Here is a 23254-nt window from a genome sequence, read left to right as displayed (position 1 = left end):
TGCATTTCCTCACTTCTTTGGCCCCACAAGTGTGAGCACTGTGCTGGGAGCCAGGGCCTGGGCTGGGGAGCCCACTGAGAGGAGTGAGTGAGAGCACAGAGATTCCTACTTGCTACCATATCTGCCGTGTGCTCAGTCCTTCCTTTGTGTCTCAAGCGGCCCACCCACCCAGTTCTCACAGAAACCCTGCAAAGAAGATCCTCTTATTCCACTTCTACCAAGAAGTAAATTGTTTCAGAGGTTAAGAAACTTGGCTGAGGTCACTAGGCCACAGGTGCCAGTGCAGTAGGATCTGGACTCTGCTATTGAGGGTGTGTCCAAACTACCCTCTCCCAGGAGAGCACACTTCCCACTTACCCTCAGGAGCACTGAAACTCCCCTCTGCTGCGGTGACAACAAACTCTTAACCGGTGTCTTCACGTGGACGCCAAGGGTACTGGACCTTCGGGCATGGTGGTCTCTGGTCTTCGCAGGGTTGCTACAGCTTCCCACCAGGCCCGTGTCGTGTGCCAGCGCTGGACTGTGCAGTGCGGGGAATTTGGTGAGGAGAGTGGGCCAGCCACGGCGGGAATGTCTACACCACAGAAATTGGCCAGCCCTTCAAACGGAGGCTCTGTCTCCCCCAACCTAGCTGGTGGCCAGACCTTCACCAGCTTGCCTGTAATCACCCTCCTACCCTACATGCCCCTCTCTTTAACAGGAGGAAACCGAAGCAGAGGAAGTTTACATCGTTTGCCTCAGACAATGCAGTTGGTGAGCACAAGAGCTGGCATCTGAACCCAAGTGGGCTGGCTGCAGGGGCCACGTGTCACACCCCTAGAGGGAGGTGAGGCCACACAGGTCAGAGCCCCTCCTTGCCACCAGCCTTTGCTCTGAGGCTTGGGGAAGGTCGGCTGTTTCTGCATCACAGGAGGGAGAAGGGCTGATATGGTGCTAGAGCGAGAGATTGCGTGACTCCCATCCCATGGAGAGAAAGAGCTTATTAATTCCGTTAGGACCCTGGGTCCCACAGCCCACAGACCACTAACCAGTCCCGAATTACCATGGAGGGAGGGACAGGAATATTGATTCTGTTAGGACCCTGGGTCCACAGTCCAGAGGGGTTCAACCAGTAGATGGACTGCTCCAGAGTCAAAGACAGCTTTACTCACATGATTAGCCCCTTTGTTCAACAATTGTCTGGATCCTTCTGGATCCCGTTCCATTCACCTGTTATCTTAGGACCTCTCCCATGGTCCCTCAGATATGGTTGTCAAACTTCTTACGTGGTGACTTGGGGCAGTAAGAGACCAGGGCAGGACAGCCGGTTCTCTTAAAACAAACAAACCTAGATTTGAGAGTGGGGGAAACAGACCCCCTGCATGGGAGGATTGTCCTGGAGTTTGTAACCACCTTTAATCTGCCTTGGAGGGAGGTGTACCTTATGACAAATTGTGGAGTGAGAAAAGCTGACCTCAGTTCATGATGCAGCCACTCATTGAAGAGAGCTGCTAACTACCAGTCAGACCATAAAAACGTAAACCATATCCTAAGAGCAGTAGAGGTCAAAGGAGTCTAGCCCTGAGTGTTTTTGGAGAGAACTACCATACTGACTCTGAATCTTCTACCTACAGGTTTTGATGTGGAGTGAAATATACTTCCATCTGTTTGAAAGCCACATATTTTTAGGTGTTTGCTAATGATAGCATAGCCGGATCCTAAGTCAAATCCCCAACGTACAGAAGAAAGTACAAAGCTTAAGGGTGTGTAGGTAACTGGCACAGGAAGTAGGAGAGTCAGACTGGGTTCACTTCTGCATGGCCACCAGCCCAATCCCATCCTGCACCCATGAGTGTGTAGCTCATTGGCGTTCACACACTGCCGCAGACCCAGCTACCAACACTAAAACATGTCCCGGGCCAAACAACCCAAATACCTTTCTGTCATACAGAACTAGACAAGTGACTAGTAGAATATCACCAGCAATGAGCACGGGAGGATTACACAAGCAAGCAAGAATATGATCATGTGCCAGACACCTACTGGGTGAGTAAAACAAGACCCAGGGACTATAAAGCGTGATGCTCTCTGTAAGTCTTAAAGACAAGCAGCCAAGGCAATTAAATGAGGACAAGAGAGTAGTTTTAAAAATTGTCATGAGACAATCAGATATTAATACCACACACACACACACACAGAAAGTATTTTGATCTGGACCTCCTTACCTCAAACCACACAAAAATACTAACTCAAAAGGGATCACAGACCTAACTGCTAAACTATTAAAATTCTAGAAGAGAGGGGAGCCAAGATGGCAGAACAACATAGAAATTTTTTGTGTGTCTAGCATCCATGAAATATAGCCAGACCAACACTAAACCATCCTGCACACCTAGAAAACTGATCTGAGGATTAACACAATTGCACAACCTGAACCACAGAACTCACCAGATATGCAGCGCGGAGAGGTAAACTGGGGGAGAGAGAAGCCTTGGATGGCAGGGAGCCACTTTTGCGTTGGGAGAGAGGTCAGAGATTGTGGGGGTGGGGGGAGAATATGGGAAAAGCACCCCTCCCCAAAAGCAGCTGGAGAGAAAGTGGAAGGTTGGAAACAGCCACAGGGACTAAACTAAGAAGGGAGAAAGGAGAAAGGAGAGGGATTAAATTCCATTAAGACTCTATAAACAGGGTGGGGCGCAGAGTCTGCAACTCCACAGCTTGATACCTGGAGGTGCTCTGGTGGTAAGGGCAAATCCCCACTGCTGGAAAGACATTTGGTAGAGGCTGTGAGGCAACCTGGGCCCAGCAGACCCCAGAGAACAGCTACATTCGCTGGTTCTGGAACAAGGTCGTTAAGGGTAAAACCTGGTGCCAGATGTGTGTTGGGATTTTCCATAATCCCTGAAAGGCTGCTGCTGCGCTATCTCACAAACTTTTTCTGGGGTGGGCTGGCACCTGGCTGCAGTCTCAGGACACTGGCAGCAGCAGGGACCAGCAAACATTCCTGGGTGCAGCTGGCCATTGCTCAGTGAGACCCTTCTGCAGAAGCACAGAACAGGTCAAAGCCACAGTCCCTCAGAAGTAAGGAGCTGGGAAAAACAGCCGCATCTGAGACAAAATTTGGGAGAGAAGTACTGTCTGGGGCTTGGTCACTGACAGTGAAAAAGCGGGTAGTGGACAAAAGTGGATGACAAAGGATGGTGCACAATTGCTGATTGGGAGGAACAGAGTTCTGATACTAGAGACTGGGTAGCTGGGAGACGCCATTTTCACCGCTCCTGCGCACAGGTACCCACGAGCACCCCAACAATCCACCCCAGTAGGCTAGCAGTGCCATCTAGTGGAGAACAGAGCCATTACACTAAGCCCCGCCCAACTGGGCCAACCTCGCTCTTCAGGGACACAAGTCTCACTGCCTGCTTAGTTTATGGGCTATAAAGCAGTTCACAGTCTGACTTCTAGCGGAAAAATAAGTAATTTCAGTCATATTTCAATCTGTTAGCAGGTCCATCTATTCAATTTTCTTTGTTTTTCTTTTTTTCACTTCTTTTCTTTTTCTTGAATATAGAAAGAGAAAAAAATCATTTTATTTTTGATTTTTATTAAATATATTTTTCTTAACTTTTTTATTATATTTTTTACTTTTATGGAAATTTTTTCAAATTATATTTTACTTCCATCATTTTATTTTAGTCTACTACAGTGTATTCACTTTTTCAAAGTTTCAATTTCCTTTTTCCCTCTTTTTCATTTCTTTTCTTTCTCTTGAACACAGAAAAAGAAAACTTTATTTTTATTTTTAATTTTTATTAAAAATATTTTTCTGATTTTTTTCTACTATATTTTTTACATTTACCGAAATTTTTTCAAATTCTATTTTACTCCCATCATTTAATTTTAGTCTACTTCAGTGTATTTATTTTTTCAAATTCTCAAATGATTTCCCTTTTGTCCCCTTTTTTCTCTAATCTATTAAACCACTTCCAACACGCAGAAAAAAACACACCTAGGACCTAGCATCATTTATTTCATTTTGTGTGTGTGTGTTTAAATTTTTAATTTTTAATTTTAATTTTTCTACCACATTAATTCCTTTTCTTCCTTCAAAATGACAAAACGAAGGAATTCACCCCAAAAGAAAGAGCACGAAGAAATGACAGCCAGGAATTTAACCAACACAAATACAAGCAAGATGTCTGAACCAGAATTTAGAATCACAATAATAAGAATACTAGCTGGAGTCAAAAATAGATTAGAATCCCTTTCTGCGGAGATAGAAGAAGTAAAAACTAGTCAGGATGAAATAAAAAATGCTATAACTGAGCTGCAATCACAGATGGATGCTGTGGTGGCAAGGATGGATGAGGCAGAACAGAGAATCAGTGATATAGAGGACACACTTATGGAGACTAATGAAGCAGAAAAAAAAGAGGGAGATTAAGGCAAAAGAGCACGAGTTGAGAATTAGAGAAATCAGTGACTCATTAAAAAGGGAAAACATCAGAATCATAGGGGTCCCAGAAGAGGAAGAGAGAGAAATAGGGGTAGAAGGGTTATGTGAGCAAATCATAGCTGAAAGCTTTCTAGTTCGGGAAAAGACACAGACATCAAAATCCAGGAAGCACAGAGGACCCCCATTAGATTCAACAAAAACTGACCATCAACAAGGCATATCATAGTCAAATTCACAAAATACTCAGGCAAGGAGAGAATCATGAAAGCAGCAAGGGAAAAAAAGTCCGAAACCTACAAGGGAAGACAGATCAGGTTTGTAGCAGACCTATCCACAGAAACTTGACAGGCCAGAAAGGAGGGGCAGGATACATTCAATGTGCTGTATCAGAAAAATATGCAGCCAAGAATTCTTTATCCAGCAAGGCTGTCATTCAGAATAGAAGGAGAGATAAAAAGTTTCCCAAACAAAAATTAAAGGAGTCAGTGATCACTAAACCAGCACTGAAAGATTTTAAGGGGGACTCTCCGAGGGGAGAAAAGATGAAAAATTAAAATAAATAAATAAATACCAAAAGCAACAAAGATTATAAAGGCCCAGAGAACACCACCAGAAACTCCAACTCTACAAGCAATGTAACGGCAATGTATTCATATCTTTCAGTACTCACTCTAAACGTCAATGGACTCAATGCTTCAATCAAAAGACATAGGGTAACAGAATGGATAAGAAACAAGATACATCTATATGCTGTTTACAAGAGACCCACTTTAGACCTAAAGACACCTTCAGATTGAAGGTAAGGGGATGGAGAACCATCTATCATGCTAATGGTCAACAAAAGAAAGCTGGGGTAGCCATACTTATATCAGACAATCTAGACTTTAAAATAAAGACTGTATCAAGAGATGCAGAAGGGCATTATATCATAATCAAGGGGTCTATCCACCAAAAATCCCTAACAATTGTAAACATTTATGTGTCAAATGGGGTAGCACCCAAATGTATAAGTCAATCACAAACTTAAGGAACTCATTGATAGAAATACTAGTATAGTGGGCGACTTCAACACCCCACTCACAGCAATGGACAGATCATCTAATCAAAAAATCAACAAGGAAACAATGGCTTTGAATGACACACTGGACCAGATGGACTTCACAGGTATATTCAGAACATTTCATCCTAAAGCAGCAGAATATACATTCTTCTCCAGTGCACATGGAACGTTCTCCAGAATAGACCATGTAGTGGGACACAAATCAGCCCTAAATAAATACAAAAAGATTGAGATCATACCATGCATATTTTCAGACCACAACGCTATGAAACTCGAAATTAACCACAAGAAAAATTTGGAAAGGTAACAAATACTTGGAGATTGGAAGAACATCCTACTATGAATGGGCTAACCAAGAAGTTACAGAGGAAATTAAAAAGTATATAGAAGTCAATGCAAATGATAACACCACAACCCAAAACCTCTGGGACGCAGCAAAGGCGGTCATAAGAGGAAAGCATATAGCAATCCAGGCCTTCCTAAAGAAGGAAGAAAGATCTCATATACACAACCTAACCTTACACCTTAAGGAGCTGGAAAAAGAACAGCAAATAAAACCCAAAACCAGCAGAAGACAGGAAATAATAAAGATTAGAGCAGAAATTAATGCTATCAAAACCAAAAAAAAAAAAAAACCAATAGAACAGATCAATGAAACCAGAAGATGGTTCTTTGAAAGAATTAAGAAAATTGATAAACCACTAGCCAGTTTGATCAAGAAGAAAAAGGAAAGGACCCAAATAAATAAAATCAAGAATGACAAGGAGAGATCACAACCAACACAGCAGAAATAAAAACAGTAATAAGAGAATATTATGAGCAACTATATGCCAATAATATAGACAATCTGGAAGAAATGGACAAATTCCTAGAAACACGTACACTACCAAAACTGAAACAGAAAGAAATAGAAAATTCGAACAGACCCATAACCAGTAAGGAAATTGAATTAGTAATAAAAAATCTGCCAAAAAACAAGAGTCCAGGGCCAGATGGCTTTCCAGGGGAATTCTACCAAACATTTAAGGAAGAGTTAACACCTATTCTATTGAAGGTGTGCCAAAAAATAGAAATGGAAGGAAAACTTCCAAACTCTTTCTATGAAGCCAGCATTACCTTGATTCCAAAACCAGAGACCCCACTAAAAAGGAGAACTATAGACCAATTTCCCTGATGAACATGGATGCAAAAATCCTCAACAAGATATTAGCCAACCAGATCCAACAATACATTAAAAAAATTATTCACCATAACCAAGTGGGATTTATACCTGGGATGCAGGGCTGGTTCAATATCCACAAAACAATTAATGTGATTCATCTCATCAATAAAAAAAGGACAAGAACCATATGATCCTCTCAATAGATGCAGAGGAAGCATTTGACAAAATACAGCATCCTTTCTTGATAAAAACCCTGAAGAAAGTTGGGATAGAAGGAGCATACCTCGAGATCATAAAAGCCATATATGAATGACCCAATGCTAATATCATCCTCAATGGGGAAAAACCGAGAGCTTTCCCCCTAAGGTCAGGAATGAGACAGGGATGTCCACTCTCACCACTGTTATTCAACATAGTATTGGAAGTCTTAGCCTCTGCAATCAGACAACACAAGGAAATAAAAAGCACCCAAATCGGCCAGGAGGAAGTCAAATTCTCACTCTTCGCAGATGACATGATACTCTATATGGAAAACCATAAAGATTCCACCAAAAAACTGCTAGAACTGATTCACGAATTCAGCAAAATTGCAGGATATAAAACCAATGCACAGAAATCGGTTGCATTCCTATACAACGTCAATGAAGCAACAGAGAGATCAAGGAATTGATGCTATTTACAATTGCTCCAAAAACCTAGGAATAACTCTAGCCCAAGAGGTGAAAAATCTATACACTGAAAACAGTAGAAAATTTATGGAAGAAACTGAATTGACACCAAAAAAGGGGAAAAGATTCCATGCTCCTGGATAGGAAGAACAAATATTGTTAAAATGTCGATACTACCCAAAGCAATCTACATATTGAATGCAATCCCCATCAAAAGAACACCAGCATTCTTCACAGAGCTAGAACAAATAATCCTTAAATTTGTGTGGAACCAGAAAAGACCCCGAATAGCTAAAGCGATCTTGAAAAAGAAAACAAAAGCAGGAGGCATCACAATCCTGGATGTCAAGATGTATTACAAAGCTGCAATCGTCAAGACAGTATGGTACTGGCACAAGAACAGACACTCAATCAACGTAACAGAATCAAGAACCCAGAAATGGACCCACAAATGTATGGCCAACTAGTCTTTGACAAAGCAGGAAAGAATATCCAATGGAATAAAGACAGTCTCTTCAGCAAGTGGTGCTGGGAAAACTGGACAGCGACATGCAGAAGAATGAATCTGGACCACTTTCTTACACCATACACAAAAATAAACTCAAAGTGGATGAAAGACCTCAATGGAAGACAGGAAGCCATCAAAATCCTCGAGGAGAAGGTAGACAAAAACCTCTTTGATCTTGGCCGCAGCAACTTCTCACTCAACACATCTCTGGAGGCAATGGAAACAAAAGCAAAAATGAACTACTGGGACCTCATCAAAATAAAATCTTCTGCACAGCGAAGGAAACAATCAGCAAAACTAAAAGGCAACTGACAGAGTGGGAGAAGATATTTGCAAATGACATATCAGATAAAGGGTTAGTAGCCAAAATCTATAAAGAACTTCTCAAACCCAACAGCCAAAAAACAAATAATCCAGTGAAGAAATGGGCAGAAGACATGAATAGACACTTCTCCAAAGAAGACATCCAGATGGCCAACTGACACATCAAAAACTGCTCAACTTCACTCATCATCAGAGAAATACAAATCAAAACCGCAATGAGATACCACCTTACACCTGTCAGAATGGCTAACATTAACAACTCGGGCAAGGACAGATGTTGGCGAGGATGCGAAGAAAGAAGATCTCTTTTGCACTGCTGGTGGGAATGCAAGCTGGTGTAGCCACTCTGGAAAACAGTATGGAGGTTCCTCAAAAAACTAAAAATAGAACTACTCTATGACCTAGCATTACACTATTAGGTATTTATCCAAGGTATACAGGTGTGCTGTTTCAAAGGGACACATGCACCGCAATGTTTATAGCAGCACTATCGACAATAGCCAAAGTATGGAAGGAGCCCAAATGTCCATCGATGGATGAATGGATAAAGAAGATGTGGTATATATACATATATATGTGTGTATATGTATATATGTATATATATATACACACACACATATATACATATATACACATATATATGTATGTATATGTGTGTGTGTGTATATATATACACACACACACACACACACACAATGGAGTATTACTCGGCAATCAAAAAGAATGAAATCTTGCTATTTGCAAGTACGTGGATTGAACTGGAGGGTATTATGCTAAATGAAATTAGTCAGAGAAAGACAAATATATGACTTCACTCATTTAACGACTTCACGGGACAAAACAGATGAACATAAGGGAAGGGAAATAAAAATAATATAAAAACAGGGAGGGGGACCAAACAGAAGAGACTCATAAACATGGAGAACAAACTGAGGGTTACTGGAGGGGTTGTGGGGGGGTGGGCTAAATGGGTAAGGGGCACTAAGGAATCTACTCCTGAAATCATTGTAGCACTCTATGCTAACTAATTTGGATGTAAATTTTAAAATAAATAAGAAAATTAAGAAAAATTCTAGAAGAAAATGTAAAAGTGGATATTCTCCTCAAATTTCTCTATGGATACAATACCTATTAAAAAAGCAGGATTCTTTTCTTTCTTTCTTCTTTCTTTCTTTCTTTCTTTCTTTCTTTCCTTTGAAACTGACAGGATGATCTTAAAAGTTAGAATACAAAGGACTAAGATTAGCCAAAAACACTTTGTAAAAAATAAAAAGGTGGCAAAATTATACTTTGATTTTAAACTTATTATGAAGCTTGAGTAATAAAGACAGGGTAGTAGTGACATAAAGGGAGACATACAAATCAATGGACTATGATGGAAAAATCCAGAAATAAAGACTTACATTTGTAAGTATTTCCACATTGTCCTTCATGAGAGTGGATGAATTGTTTTTCCAATCATAAATAAATGAAAATTCTCAGGAACTTTGTGATGGAGTTTGGTTGGCATTTCTGAAGTGGTATTCTAGCTCTCTGAGCCGTTTTCCACATGCCCCCTGGGACACCAGAAAACACATAAGAGGGGCCTCTGCCCTGATAGCAGTGACCCACCCGGCACCGGCACCGGCACCGGCACCGACCTGCCTGGTTTTTGAGGGAGTCACACTGGCCGGTTGTACCGTTTGTACGTGTATGTGTCTGACACCTTCGTTTTATGAGCTGGTAAGACCTCTGTCGCATGACATTTTACCTAGGCTGCTTTTCTGAATCTGTTTGAAGGGCTGTGGGGAATAAGTTTAGGAATTCCCCGAGCTTGCACCAATGGGTTAACAAGGCATAAAGAATTAGAAAGCCATAGGATGAACACACCCAAGTTTGGGTAAACAAGATTTGGTAAACAAAATTAGGTAAACGGGGCAAAAGCCCCTATACAAAGGTGTAGGAATAGGAAATCTCAGGATAAAAATATACAAGATTAGGCAAACAAGATTAGGTATTCCAATTTAGTCCAATAGCAGAAAGTTGCTTTCACAGGAAGGAAGGACCAAATTAGGTAAACAGGAAAAAACAGGACTTAAGACTGCTGTGGGGTGAAGTTGCCCAGAGTGGAGCTAATTAGAAAGAGAAAGGTGCCTTGTTGACCCTGAGGTAGCTTGCTCTGTCTTTCTTGTCCCCAGGTCAGTTTAGGTAAACAGAGGTGGTGCCACCAGAATTTTGTTTTGTGTTGACTCAAACCCCTAACACATATATCTTCAAAACTCCCTTTCCCCCACGCCCATGAGTAAATGTTCACGGTTTCATTGTCTCTCTGTGCACACCCATCAGCCCATCATGCTTGTAAGCCTGATCCTGATAAAAATGGAGCAAGGACCCTGACTTGGGGCTCTTGTCTCCTCCAGGACAGGAGCCTCTCTCGCATTTCAATCCTGCGTACTGCTTTCTTGATGGGCAAGAGAGAACTCCAGACCCAGAATCTATGACAAAGGGCAAATGAAAAGGAATCTTTCTGAGTCTAAAAAAAATTATTATGACAGAGGGAAAAAACTTCAGATTTCTACTGTGCTAGGAAGCAAGGACAAGGTCAGGTCCTGGGAAGAAATCCTCCCTGTGGCCAGCAGAAGGGCACAGGGCACAGCCCGGGCCGTGGCATGGAAGGGAACTATGTGGAGAGAGATCAGAGTCCAGGTTTGTTATTTGGATTCCTAGAAAGCACAGTGCGTCTTGGAATCCAACCCTGTCTGGGTAGGGAATCCCCTGAATCAGTTTTTCTTAGGGAAATCCCAGGCTTGCCCTTGCAGGGGCTCCGAGCTGCAAATCCCCAGCTCCCCTGGGTGACTCCCCTATGGCTGAGGCGGGTGTGACAGCAACCCCTGTAAACTATCCCCACCCTCACCACCAGTGTTCAGGTGGGGGGCTGTCCTCCTCCAGGCTCTCACGTCTGCTCTCGCAGGCTCTCTGCTGACGGCTGCCCGGAGGTCCAGGCAGGGCCCACCACACAGGATGCTCCATCTGCATACAGACCCGAGCTCGAGCTCATTCCTCACCAGCCTCCTCCTCTGCCCTGTTCCTTCCCTGACTTGTGCCCTTCCTGTAATGCCAGGGCACGCACACCGCGCACTCCCCCTTTCCTTTGTTCTGGGAGAAGATTGGAAGGAAGGCAGTAGAGATTTGCATCTCCAGTCTTGCTTGCCAGCAGCCACTAGTAAGACTGTGGGTGAGTTCCCTTCTTATCAATGGAGCTGGAGGGGTACCAACATTTACCCCATAGAAAGTGGAAACAGGGAATGAGGTGCATTTACAAATGTCTCCTGGAGTTCCTGAAATCTCGTAAGTCCTCATGCCGTTGGTAAATATCAAGTATTTACTGCACCAGACAGATGCCCACGAAGTGCTGAAGATACAGGTCAGTCAAGACACAGTCATGGCCCCCAAGCTTCCTACTGTTTAGTGGGGGTGACAGACAAGTAAGCAGGTGGTCTTACTGCTGGAGAAGCTTGTTCCGAGGGGCTCAAGGAAGGCGTATGACTGGATAGAGGATGGGCCCATGGCCCAGCATAGGAAGGGAGTTAGAGAGGGCTTCCTGGAGGAGGTGCTGCGCACAGGTTGATCTGTGTAAATCCCTGAGGCGGAGGGGCGGGCCAGAAGGAAAGGCATGCTCCCTGACCTGGTGTCGGGGCATCTGCAGGGAACGCGGACGGTGCACGGGGGCAGCTAGACCGGCAGGTCCGCGGCTCGACAGACTCTGTTCCCAAGAAACCTCGTCCTGGGCCCCCCTGCAGGAGCTTTTCCGAGAAAGGAAACCTGGGCCCCAACATGGTGTAGCCTGCCCAGGCGGGAAGGGCTGAGAGGGAAGCATGTGAAGGCCCGAATGGTAAGCAGCTTTCAACACCTAATCTCTGTCAGGGTGTGAGGTCCAGGTGTGAGGAGCGGAGGGGCTCAGACGAGGGGTCCGGTCCCGAGGCCAAGGTGGGAGGAGGGGAGCGAGCGGAGAGGCTCAGACCAGGGGTCCGGTCTGGAGGCCAAGGTGGGAGGAGGGGAGGGACTCAGACCAGGGGTCCGGTCCAGAGGCCAAAGTGGGAGGAGGGGAGCGGAGAGGCTCAGACCAGGGGTCCGGGTCCCGAGGCCAAGGTGGGAGGAGGGGAGGGGCTCAGATGCTTTGCGCAAACACGACGGAGATGGCTTCCCGGCTTCTAACCTCTTCTTGCAGCGCTGGCTCCAGCCTCCCGCAACCTGATCCGGTGTTTTCTGCTCGGCTACTGCTGACGCTTCAGGACGCCGGATGCAGGTGCAGCCCTGCAGGCGGATGGTCTCAGTCCTCCTCCAATTTTATTGACCAGTAAGAGCTTCAAGGAGAACAACATGATTTACGTTGAGTTTTTAAAAATATTTCCTTGGTCTTGGATCCCATGACCCTACACAGGCGCTTCTGTAAATCCAAGTTCTGCAGGTTGGAGACTTCTGCGGTAAAATGGGACCATTTCGCATCTCTCCGTGAGTGAATGGCCACTAAAAGTACAGCAAAAAAGATGATAACTTGACATATTTAGGGAATTTTTATTTGGAAAACATTGGGAGTACTTTTAATAAATGGTGTTTTGAGAACGGCTTTTGTGGCACTGTCCTGAGTTTGGGAGAGGGTAGTGGTTCCTTTGGGATGTTAGGAGGATCAGAGTAGTCAAGTCAATTCCCTGAGGGCACACAGCCTGTGCACGCCCTCTTTGTCTCAATCCAAATCCTCCCTGCAGAGCCAGGGAGGAAGCAACAGCTTCCTGGGAGATTCTGGGAGGTCACAGCGCATAGGGAGTAGGAAATGTCCAGCGGAAAGGTGGGGAAACAGTGCTGTGATGTGACAGCGGATGTGCGGTGTTCTGGTGTGCGGAAGGTGGGCTCAGCACTTGATTGTTGGTCTAGGGTTGTTTTAAGTACTGGATTTGGCTTGCAGGTTCTGGGGCAGGATAGGAAGAAGGTTAGAGAGCTCACGACCCAGGAACCTAAAGTTCTTTGTGAAGAACATTTTATGAACAGTTTTCTGAGCCTGGAAGAACTTAGAAATTCTGTCCAATCGTCTCATGTTAAGGCTGGAAAACAAACATCTGAGGAGGCGAACGCACCTGCTGGAGCGCACGTAGCAGGTGGCGCCCTGGGACTGCAGCCTTGTCTTCCATCCATGCAGGAGACTCATCCTGTGTCTTCTGGAGACCTGGTTCCCTCTGCCAGGCTGGTGTGAACAGGCTGCTCTGGTCACATCACTCCTCACCGACCCTGGCCAGCCTTTCCGGGTCCAGAGGTCAGGACCAGGGGTGTGGTTGTGAAGCAGGGAGAATTCTCAACAGAGAAGGACCATCCTGTGTTTGGAACAGGAGGGTAGATGCTTTGGCAGAGAACAAAGTGCTTGATCAGACAGTATTCTTTGTTTACCGACTCCACTGTAGCAAAAGTGAAGGAAAATTCATGAGATCATTTGAGAACAAAGGGTACAGACACAGTGGTTCAGGCAGGGGATTTCCAACCTAGCCTATGCATATAAGCTGGACACAGGCTCTTTTTCCTTAGCCTCCTGCTTCTGCTCCCTTGACTGCAGACATGCAGACGTGTTTCCTGCCTCTGTATGAGTTGGGGCTTGATGGTGGGGTTGGGGAGAGATGAGGCGGGAGGGGGCTCAGGAGTGCAGGAGGGATGGAGCTGGGAGGAGCTGGGAAGCCATCTTGCAGGGATGCACCAGGCACCGATATCTACGGAGGTGAAGGAAGATTCTGGAAATAGAAGAGGTTCACTTGACTCCTGGGTTCTCTTCTGTGTCAGATATGACAGGCTGCTTAGCGGAGGGTGGTGGGAGGTATGAGTGGGCCTTGTGCTCAACGGGGCTGCCAAGATTTGAAACCATGCAAGCCCTTTGACTCTTATTGTGTTTAGGGGTCCTGGGCTCTTAAACTTCCTTCTCCTCCCAGAAGAGCCGTTCACAAAACTCATTTATCCCCAGCTGTTAAAGACCTGATACATTATCTTGTAAAGAGTATGTGCACCGTGAAGAGAGCTAGGATAAGAGCTTGGCACGGAGGGGCCCCAGTCCAGTGAAGAAATGTCTGTGGCATCCAGACTGGGAAGATGAGTTTGAGTGGAGCAGGAGGGAGGGCCTCCCAGGCTTGCTGATAATGACACAGGGTAAGCTTGCCCAGTTTTAGATTATTCAAGTAGGACTCAGACCTGGCCCTACCTCCTGTGAGTGAGGCCCTAGTCTAATTACAGGAGGAGATCGTATTCTACAACAGGCATATATAAAAACACAGGAAATACAGATGAACAAGGCACATAACACACTGAGTTATTATTATAAGGCCATGGGACATTTAAAAAATGAAACCATTGTACAGAGAATAGGCATCCTAGCCAGGGTTTCCTTGTAAGGTAGTCCTGGAGGGCAGTGCTGGGAGTAACCCCTGAGGCCACCAAGTCTTGGGAATTCTCTTGGGAGTTGTTTTTAGAGTCTGGTATATACCTTTGGATGCTTTGTAATTGTATTTAGTTCTGACCTTTGACAAACTACATGGATAGGAGGGAGGCAAGTAATGTGGGAAACCATCAATGACGTTGGGATGAAGAAGAGGTATGGCTATAAAGGAATACGATTGATTTTCTTGGGTCCTAAGCTGGAAATTCCAAACGAGAAGTTCCAAGACAGGGAGGGCCACAGCTTGTTGTGAAGGAGCTGGAGGGCCAGCCGGGTGGGTCAGAGAGGGGACAAGTGGTGCAAAGGCTGCAGGCATTCCAGTCACCTTGATGCCGGGTCGCTTGGCTTTCATTGTCCTGGTGGAGGTCTGTTCTGAGGAATGGGCATCAATGACCCTCACTGCTAACTTGGACAACAGAGTGAAGAAGATCACTGAATATGTCCGTGCTCAGACCAACGTTCCTGTGCAGGACCAGGTCCTTCTGCTGGGATCCAAGACTCTCAAGCCCCAGAGAAAGCTGTCATCTTATGGCATCGACGGGCAGACGACCATCCACCTCACTCTAAAGGTGGTGAAGCCCAGTGACGAGTAGCTGTCCCTGTTTCTGGTGGAGATTGGTGATGAGGGGCAGAGGCACCTCCTCCAGGTGCGAAGGTCCAGTTCGGTGGCCCAGGTGAGACAGATGATTGAGAGCAAGATGGCTGTAGTGCCTGCCTGAGAAACAGACTGTGGTTTGCAATGGCAAGAAGCTGGAAGACGGGAAGACCATGGGGGAGTATGGCATCAAAAGGGGCAGTTTAGGGGTGCCTGGGTGGCTCAGTCGGTTAAGCGTCTGACTTCAGCTCAGGTCATGATCTTGCGGTCTGTGGGTTTGAGCCCCGCGTCAGGCTCTGTGCTGACAACTCAGAGCCTGGAGCATGTTTCAGATTCTGTGTCTCCCTCTTTCTCTGACCCTCCCCTGTTCATGCTTTCTCTCTCTCTCTGTCTCAAAAATAAATAAAAATGTTAAAAAAAATTTAAAAAAAGGGGCAGTTTACTCCTCATGACGACCTACCGTATCTGGTGGGGGGGGGGGGGTGACCGCATCATGGGTGGGTGATCCAGGAGCAGAAGAGCTACTGCTAGCCCTTACTCACCACCCACATCCTTTGATGATTTCCCCAAATTAATGGGAAAGATAGAGAAGATGTGGGGTTAAGTGGGGAGGAAGGGCTGCAGAAAAACTCTGCTTTCTAATTCCCACCTTCCTGGATCTCACATAATTGATTAGGTGGCAAGATTGTGCATGTGACTCCAGCAGAACATAAATCTTTAAGGCACTGTAGAGACAGCATCAAAGCCAGTTTGCAATTGAATCTTTCCCTGGCCCCCTCCGATTTATAGAGACACTGCTGTTTCCTCTTTTGTCCAGCAAGTTAGTGTAAGTTTTAGATTGGGATCCATGTTCTACTAATTTCTGTGTTTCCATCGATATGTTTCATCTGTAATATCACACCATATGCTGAACCAAACTGAATTTCTACTTACAGAGAACACTGAAATGATTCATCATAAATGAAGTACTCTGATGTGATTACAATCTTGTTAATAAAGAATTTAGAAATTCAAATTAAAGTATATCCTGTGTCCCTATTTAAAGCTGTTTGGTATGACCCTATTTAAAGCTGTTTGGTATGAAATGTCACCTGGCACAGTGTCCCTTCTTACTCTTTACGTTCCGTAACCAAACTGTTCTCATTTCTGGGGAAGATGGTGAGCATTGGAAAATATTTTCCCCAGGACCCAGAGGTTTTGTGTCTCCAGTGGGAGGTCCTTGGGGCAGGGGTTTCTGGAAGGTGTGGTCTGCCTCCATCACCGTCACAGTCACTGGGGCCTGGCCCTCTCCGGGGAGCGCGGGGGGGGGGGGGCCTTCCTCCACCTCCCCCGCTCACTCACTCCCTGTCCCCCTGTCCCCCTGTCCCGCTGCTCGGTACACTTAGGGGTCCAATGCTCCTGGTGGGCATTAGGTTGGTCTGGTTTCCCAAGATGGGCAACCGGGGATCCTGTTTTCGGACGGGGTCTCCTGCAGGTAGAGTCTACGATTTCCCGGTCAATTTGGGGGCCTCCCTGACACCAGACAGCGTGGGGTCTTTTCATGGTGTGCCGTCCGACTGGGAGCGGGTGGACGTGACCCGTCCGGTGATACCTGACCCTGGCAAGGGCGGTCACAGTGCCCCGAGGATGGGGAATGTCCTCCCCCAATCCTGCCTTCTCTCTGCCTCCGCCCGAAGGCCACTCTCCCCTGCCTGAACCGTGAAAACGAGGATGGAGGGACTGCCCCGAACACTCCCGGACTTCAGGGGCTCAGGATCGCCCCGCCCCGTCCGACCTTGGGCACTTGCAGGTTCGCACACGGAACCCGCAGACCGCCTTCCCGGTGGCCATCCCCATCCCCGGGCCCGCCCCCTCCCCAGACTCCCCAGGGCTTCCTCGCCGCCCCCTCACTTCCTCCTTCCCCAGCGTGGACACTAGCGGGTTGAGGGCCGGCTGGACCGCCCGGTAGGAGCAAAGCGAACCCGGTGGTAGAGGCGCGGGCGGCCTGCGGGTGGAGGGGGGCGGCGGGCTGGGCACACGCACCCACGAGGTTCCTGCCTGCGTGCGGTACGGGTACGGGTGCGGGAAGGCGGGGAGGGGCGGGGAGGGGCGGGGAGGGGGACGAGGGAGGCGGGGAGGGGGGGGAGTGGGGAGGGGCGGGAAGGGGCGGGGGCGCCGCGGGGAGGGGCGCGGGGAGGTGGGGAGGTGCAGCGGGCGGGGCCGGCGGCCTCGTGTCACGCCTGCCCCCGCCCCTCCCCGCGTCCCGCACCGTCGCCGCCAGCTGGGGGCACGCGGGCACAGTCGCGCAAAGCGGCCGCAGCAGGGGCGCCACGCTCGCCGTGAAGCCCGCATCCAGCAGCGCCGGTGACACCTGAGGTCGCACGCGTGCGCGTGCGTCTGCAGGTGCAGGTCGCGCACCGGCGGTTGCACGAGCGTCCGGTAGCGCTCCGGGGTCGGCACGACGCGGGGAGGGGGGGGGGCGACCCCGCAGGAGGAAGGGCTCCCGCGCTGTGGCTGCGCTGACAGGGGAGCCCCCGGGGTGTTGGGGGTGGGGCCTCCACGCGCGAGGTGACGCGGTAGCTGCACGAGGACATCCCGGCGCGCGGAGCCCGGTGGTGAGCGCCATAGTGTGGGAGGCGAGCCTTGGTGCCCTTTAGCTGGTGTGTTTGCCACCTGCTTCCTGGAAGAGAGAACCTCACTCACTGGACACAGACTCAGGGTCGGAAAGGTGACATTGTCCCAGGGTCATAGCTAGTGAGTGACCATGTGGGACTTGTGGCCTGTCTCATTTCCCAGTCGCTGCTTTTCAGCTGCTTCCCTGGGTTACCCCGCTTCTGAAAGGGCTCCTAAGAGCCAGCGTGGAAATCCGACTTCCTCCCGACCCACAGTTCTCCAGGGTCATGCGGATCTGAACTCCCTCCCGTACGACAGTTTTCTAGGATCCTGTGGGTCTGAACTCCCTCCCGTACGACGGGTCCCCAGGATCCTGTGGTTCTTCTCCTTTTTCACATTGATTGATTTGCGGATATTGAGCTAGCCTGCATTCCAGGAATAAATCCCACTGGGTCGTGGTGAACAATTCTTTTAATGTATTGTGGATCTGGTTGGCTAGTATCTTGTTGAGGATTTTTGCATCCATGTTCATCAGGGAAATTGGTCTATAGTTCTCCTTTTTTAGTGGGGTCTTTATCTGGTTTTGTAACCAAGGTAATGCTGGCTTCATAGAAAGAGTTTGGAAGTTTTCCTTCTATTTCTATTTTTTGTAACAGTTTCAAGACACTAGGTGTTAATTCTTCTTTAAATGTTTGGTAGAATTCCCCTGGAAAGCCATCCAGCCCTGGAGTCGTGTTTTTCTGGAAGATTTTTGATTACTAATTTGATTCCTTTACTGGTTATGGGTCTGTTCAAGTTTTCTATTTCCTCCTGTTTCGGTTTTGGTAGTTTATATGTTTACAGGAATTTGTCCATTTCTTCCAGATTGCCCAGTTTATTGGTGTATAATTCTCGTAATATTCTCTTATTATTGTCTGTATTTCCACTGTGTTGGTTGTGATCTCTCCTGTTTCATTTCTGATTTTATTTGTATGGCTCCTTTCCTTTTTCTTTTTGATCAAACTTACTAGGGGTTAGAAAAGTTCTCCAGATATTTGAAGACAAATCCCGCCTCCCCCCCTCCCCCCCCCCCGCCCCAGTCTCTCTCTCCTTCTTGGAAAATCTGTAGTGCCTAAGAATAAGTGCAATACCCCAGACTTGGTATAACCAACACTCGGTAGATTAGACTTATTTATCACCATTTATCACCTTCTTTCTTTCAGGGGCTCTGCTTCTGTTCATACAGCCATTAACTGCTGACTCCTGAGTGCTAATCTGTGGTGAATCTCTCTTCTGGGCTCCAATGTTCATGCTCCTCCTGCTTCTATCTGGTGTGATTATCATGCTTTACCAGTCTTTAAACCACAAGCCATGTGTCAGGATCACAACACCAAGCTAGAAGTCGGGAGACCCAGGTCTCACCAGACATAATAGCCTTTGGCCCATTTGACTGGTTGATGTGGAGAAGTCACACATTTCTCTTTGCCTGCCTCAGGGTTTTCATGTAGCTAGATGACCTCTGGGGCTCCTGGCTTATCCCCCTGGCTCTGACTGCAAGAAGTACTTTTCAAACAAATGAAAAGGGGACCTAGAAGCCTTTCAATCCTGAAAAGTGGTGCAGAAACCACAGTGGTTGAGGTGATGGCTAAAAGGTGCACATAAATCTTTCTTTGGCATGTTTCCTGACAGGTATTGTTGTATAGGTAACTCACTGCAAACTTCATATTGACTGTTCCTAATTTAAAAATCATAATCCCCTGATTTTTTAGTTTTTCGCGAAAAGAAAAAAACCTCCCCCCCCCGCCCCCAACAGAACATCGTGTTTTTATCCTCATTAGGCAGAACAGGTATTCGTGTGATTAAGAACGAGGGTTGGTGTGTCAGACTGCCTGAGCTTCCGTCCAGGCTCTGCCATTTCCTAGCCCAGCAGTCTCATGTGTCTGTGGCCCAGTGTCCTCACTTGAGAGTAGAATTGGTGAGGCAGGTTAAACATGTAAAGCTCCTGGAACAGTGCGTGGCACAGAATAGGTGTTTGGTAAATGCTCACGCTTACAGGCCCCGTTTCCTAAGTCGGGAAGGTGTTCAGAGAGGTCCGCACCAGGTAGTGGGGAGGACTGCCATGTGAGTTCATGTCTCTGGGCTTCGTTCTCCTGCCGGTTAGGCAATAGTCCTAACTGTAGACTAAGATAGGGGGGTGGTTGAGGTCGCATCGCTGGCCCAAGGTCACACTGTTGGTAAATACTTATCAGGGTTTCAACCCAAATCCCACCAATTCTGGGGACCTTGGTGGTTTTTTTTTTTTAATTTATTTAAACAAGCCAGGCTCTCATTTACTAGAGGCTGTGGCAGATAAAAGTGCACACGAATCCTGATCCTGACCTCAAGATAATTTTGTAGTGCTGGGGTCATAGTGGAGATGTGTTCAGGTGGCAGATCACATTCAGGCTTATGGCCCAATGGTGCTAGCGGTGTTGTTCTAAAAAGTCAAATTTTTCTTAAACATCTTTTAAATGTTTACTTTTGAGAGAGAGACCAGGGAGGGGGAATTTAGTGGGGGAGGGGCAAAGAGAGAGGGAGACACAGAATCTGAAGCAGGCTCCAGGCTCTGAGCTGTCAGCACAGAGCCCGACGCGGGGCTCGAACCCCACGGACCGCGAGATCATGACCTGAGTCGAAGTCGGACGCTTAACCGACTGAGCCACCCAGGCGCCCCTAATATTCCAGTTTTTTTTTTTTTTTAATTTTTAATGTTTATTGTGCTCTCTTGCAGCCACCTTACTTAGTATCATGCTTATGGGAGTTGTCCACACTGTGTAAGTCATTCCTCTTACTGCTGGTTATTCCACTGTATGGAAACCCTGCTTTTATAAAATCTGCTTTCCTATTGGAGGACTTTGGGAGAGTTTCCAGTTCTTGGCCGTTAGAATAGTTGCTGCTATATTTTGATTGACTTAGGAAGTAAGGATTAGCTGACGGATGAGAAGGTGGTGAGGGCTTGTCCTGCTCGATGAAGCTCTCAACCGTAGGAAGGTGGTGAAGGGTTGTGTGCAGTTGTGGGGTGAAGAAGAATATGGATATATGCCTGCTTTTCTGGATCATCGTGGAGAAATCAGCAGGCAGACAGTGATGTGCACAGAAGCATTTACTTTTGCTATTACTGTTACTATATTTATTGGAGCATGGAGCATCCAAAGAAGCAAAACTGCCCTCATCCCTGTCCCTCCTGTCACACCTACTAGAACCACATTCCTGATCCACGCAATTTGCATGGATTCCCCCTTCCCTTTGTGAAATTTAATAAGGGAAAACCTCACTAAGGTGGAGTGAGGCTGAGGCTGGCAGGGGACACTCCCACGCTGTACCGCTTGATGTTAATTATTGGGAGAATTACCAATCATGGACTCCAATATGAGGATTACTTGACAGGAGGGAATCATCATTGCAGGGAAACGTGTGTGGTGGGGTGTATGCGGGAGAAGCGGTAAGAAAGAGGGTCATTTGTGTGTGTGTGCGTGTGTGTGTTGGAAAGGAACACTCAGTTTTGAGAAAATTAGGAGAAAATATTAAGTAATTGGTATTTTGAAATACTTCTTTGAGCATTTACATATGTAAAGATTAGAGTTTTGGCAATAAGAAAAGGAAAGATTGCAAGATTGTCATTTAGAATAAATGGATTTAGGGCAAAATTTTTGACTTTTTTTCTCTTCCCCTTTAAATGGACTTTTTTTTTTTTTTTTTTTAGAGCAGGGCTAAGTTCACAGCAAAATTGAGCAGAAAGTACAAAGACTTCGCATATACCTCCTGTCCCCACACACATTGCCTTCTTGCATGATCAATACTACACCAGACCGTACGTTTGTTACCACTGATGGACCTGCACGTCATAATCTCCCAAGTCCACGGTGCACAGCGGGGCTCACTTTGTGTCCATTCCGTGGGTTTTGACAAATGTGTTATGACTTGTAGCTACCACTATAGCATCATACAGATGAGTTTCACTGCCCTACACATCCTCTGTGTCTGCCTCTTCATCCCTCCCTCCTCCAGTCCCTGCCACCACTGATCTTTTTCTTTCTCTTTTTTACAAAAAGAGTTATACCTCATAATGAGGTGGTAAGTATGCCCTGCTGAACCCCTGTGGTCTTCCAGGACCCCTCCAGAGACAAAGCAACCCTTTCTTCTTTTCTAACATTTGATGAAAGTTGATTGAGCCCCTGGAGGCACCCTCCCCCCCCCCGCCACCCCCCCCCCCCACACAACTAGGTCCTTCTGGTTATCTTGTCTCTTGCCTCAACCAACCTTAAAATTCCCGTGTGAGTCTTTTATTATGTAAAGTACTGTGCTTTTACTTTTCTGCCATTATTCTGGTTTAACTTTCTTATGAATTTAATTGGTGACCACTTTAATGATTGTGTGATCTCTCTGCAAATGTAGGATGGAGTACAGAGCCAGAGACTAATTTTGGCTACGGTTGACATCAAGATTGATGTTCCTCCAAGAGGAAACCAAATGTTAATTTGCAGTCAAATTGCATGCAGACATGGGGTCATCAGAGTGATGGGGACAGTGCTGAGGGAGAGGAATCCAAAATAGAATCTGATATTAATGGGACACCTGCAGAATCAGGGTAATGAGACTCCAGTCTCAGCTTGTCTTAACTTGGTCCGTTGGTGACCTCATCTGTTAAGGGAACAGAATTTCCCTCCCTTGCCCATCTGAAGGAGTGGCTGAGGATAAATTAGATATTTGGATTGCCTTTCTCAAAAAGCACTATTAATGTTTAACAATTGGCCGTCCTTGTAGACACGAGTCACGGAAGAAGGGAGTTATTTGCAGTTCTGGGCAACAGGCAGCAGGACAGAGTGGCCGGTTTGCTGTGGGACCAGCTCCCGCGCCCCGCTGCTCTCAGTGCCCCCTCCTGCGCCCCGCCCCCTGCCCGCCCCCTCGTGCTGGTGTCCTGAGCTTCTGTCAGGTCGCTGCGCCCCGCCTGCTCGCAGCCCACCCGGTGTCACGCATGAGAAACTGCACGGGCGGCGGTGGCCCGGGGTGATACTCAGGGCCGTGGCCAGGCCCGGGACCCAAGCCCTAGGCTCCTGGTGGGAGCTGGCAGAGGCGCCCCCTCCTTTCTCGGTGGGGTTCGCCGAGGGAGGATCTGGAGGTGCATAGGGTTGAGCAGGATCTGCTCCTGCGGATTTTCCGTGGTCTCCGTTTCCGTTTCCGGGCACCTGCTCACCGTCAGGGGTCACCGTTTCCAGGGGCTTGCTGGCTGTCAGAGTCACCGTTTCTGGGATCTGCTTCCCGTCGGGGGGTCACCGTGTCCAGGGACCTGCTGGCAGTCGGGGGTCACCATTTCCGGGGACCTGCTCTCCATTGGGCGTCACCGTCTCCGGGAACCTTCTGGCCGTCGGGGGTCACCGTGTCCGGGGACCTGCTGGCCGTCGGGGGTCACCGTTTCTGAGGACCAGCTTGCCGTCAAGCACACACGG

At 47.1% G+C, this 23254-nt stretch overlaps 1 protein-coding gene across 1 annotated transcript; it reads left to right on the top strand.

The window, feature by feature from the left end:
• The first annotated feature begins 14616 nt into the window (after nt 1-14616).
• On the top strand, nt 14617-15549 carry UBD (ubiquitin D). Its single transcript, XM_027051904.2, is given in 2 exon segments — nt 14617-15315; nt 15317-15549. Coding segments are annotated over 2 exon segments (507 nt in total). The 5' UTR covers nt 14617-14931; the 3' UTR covers nt 15440-15549.
• The last annotated feature ends 7705 nt before the right edge of the window (nt 15550-23254 follow it).

This window comes from Acinonyx jubatus, chromosome B2 (genome assembly GCF_027475565.1).
Source record: "Acinonyx jubatus isolate Ajub_Pintada_27869175 chromosome B2, VMU_Ajub_asm_v1.0, whole genome shotgun sequence".
In the NCBI taxonomy this organism is placed as follows: Eukaryota; Metazoa; Chordata; class Mammalia; order Carnivora; family Felidae; genus Acinonyx; species Acinonyx jubatus.
The sequence above is the reverse complement of the archived record's forward strand: the minus strand, read 5'-3'. Positions and strand labels throughout refer to the sequence as shown.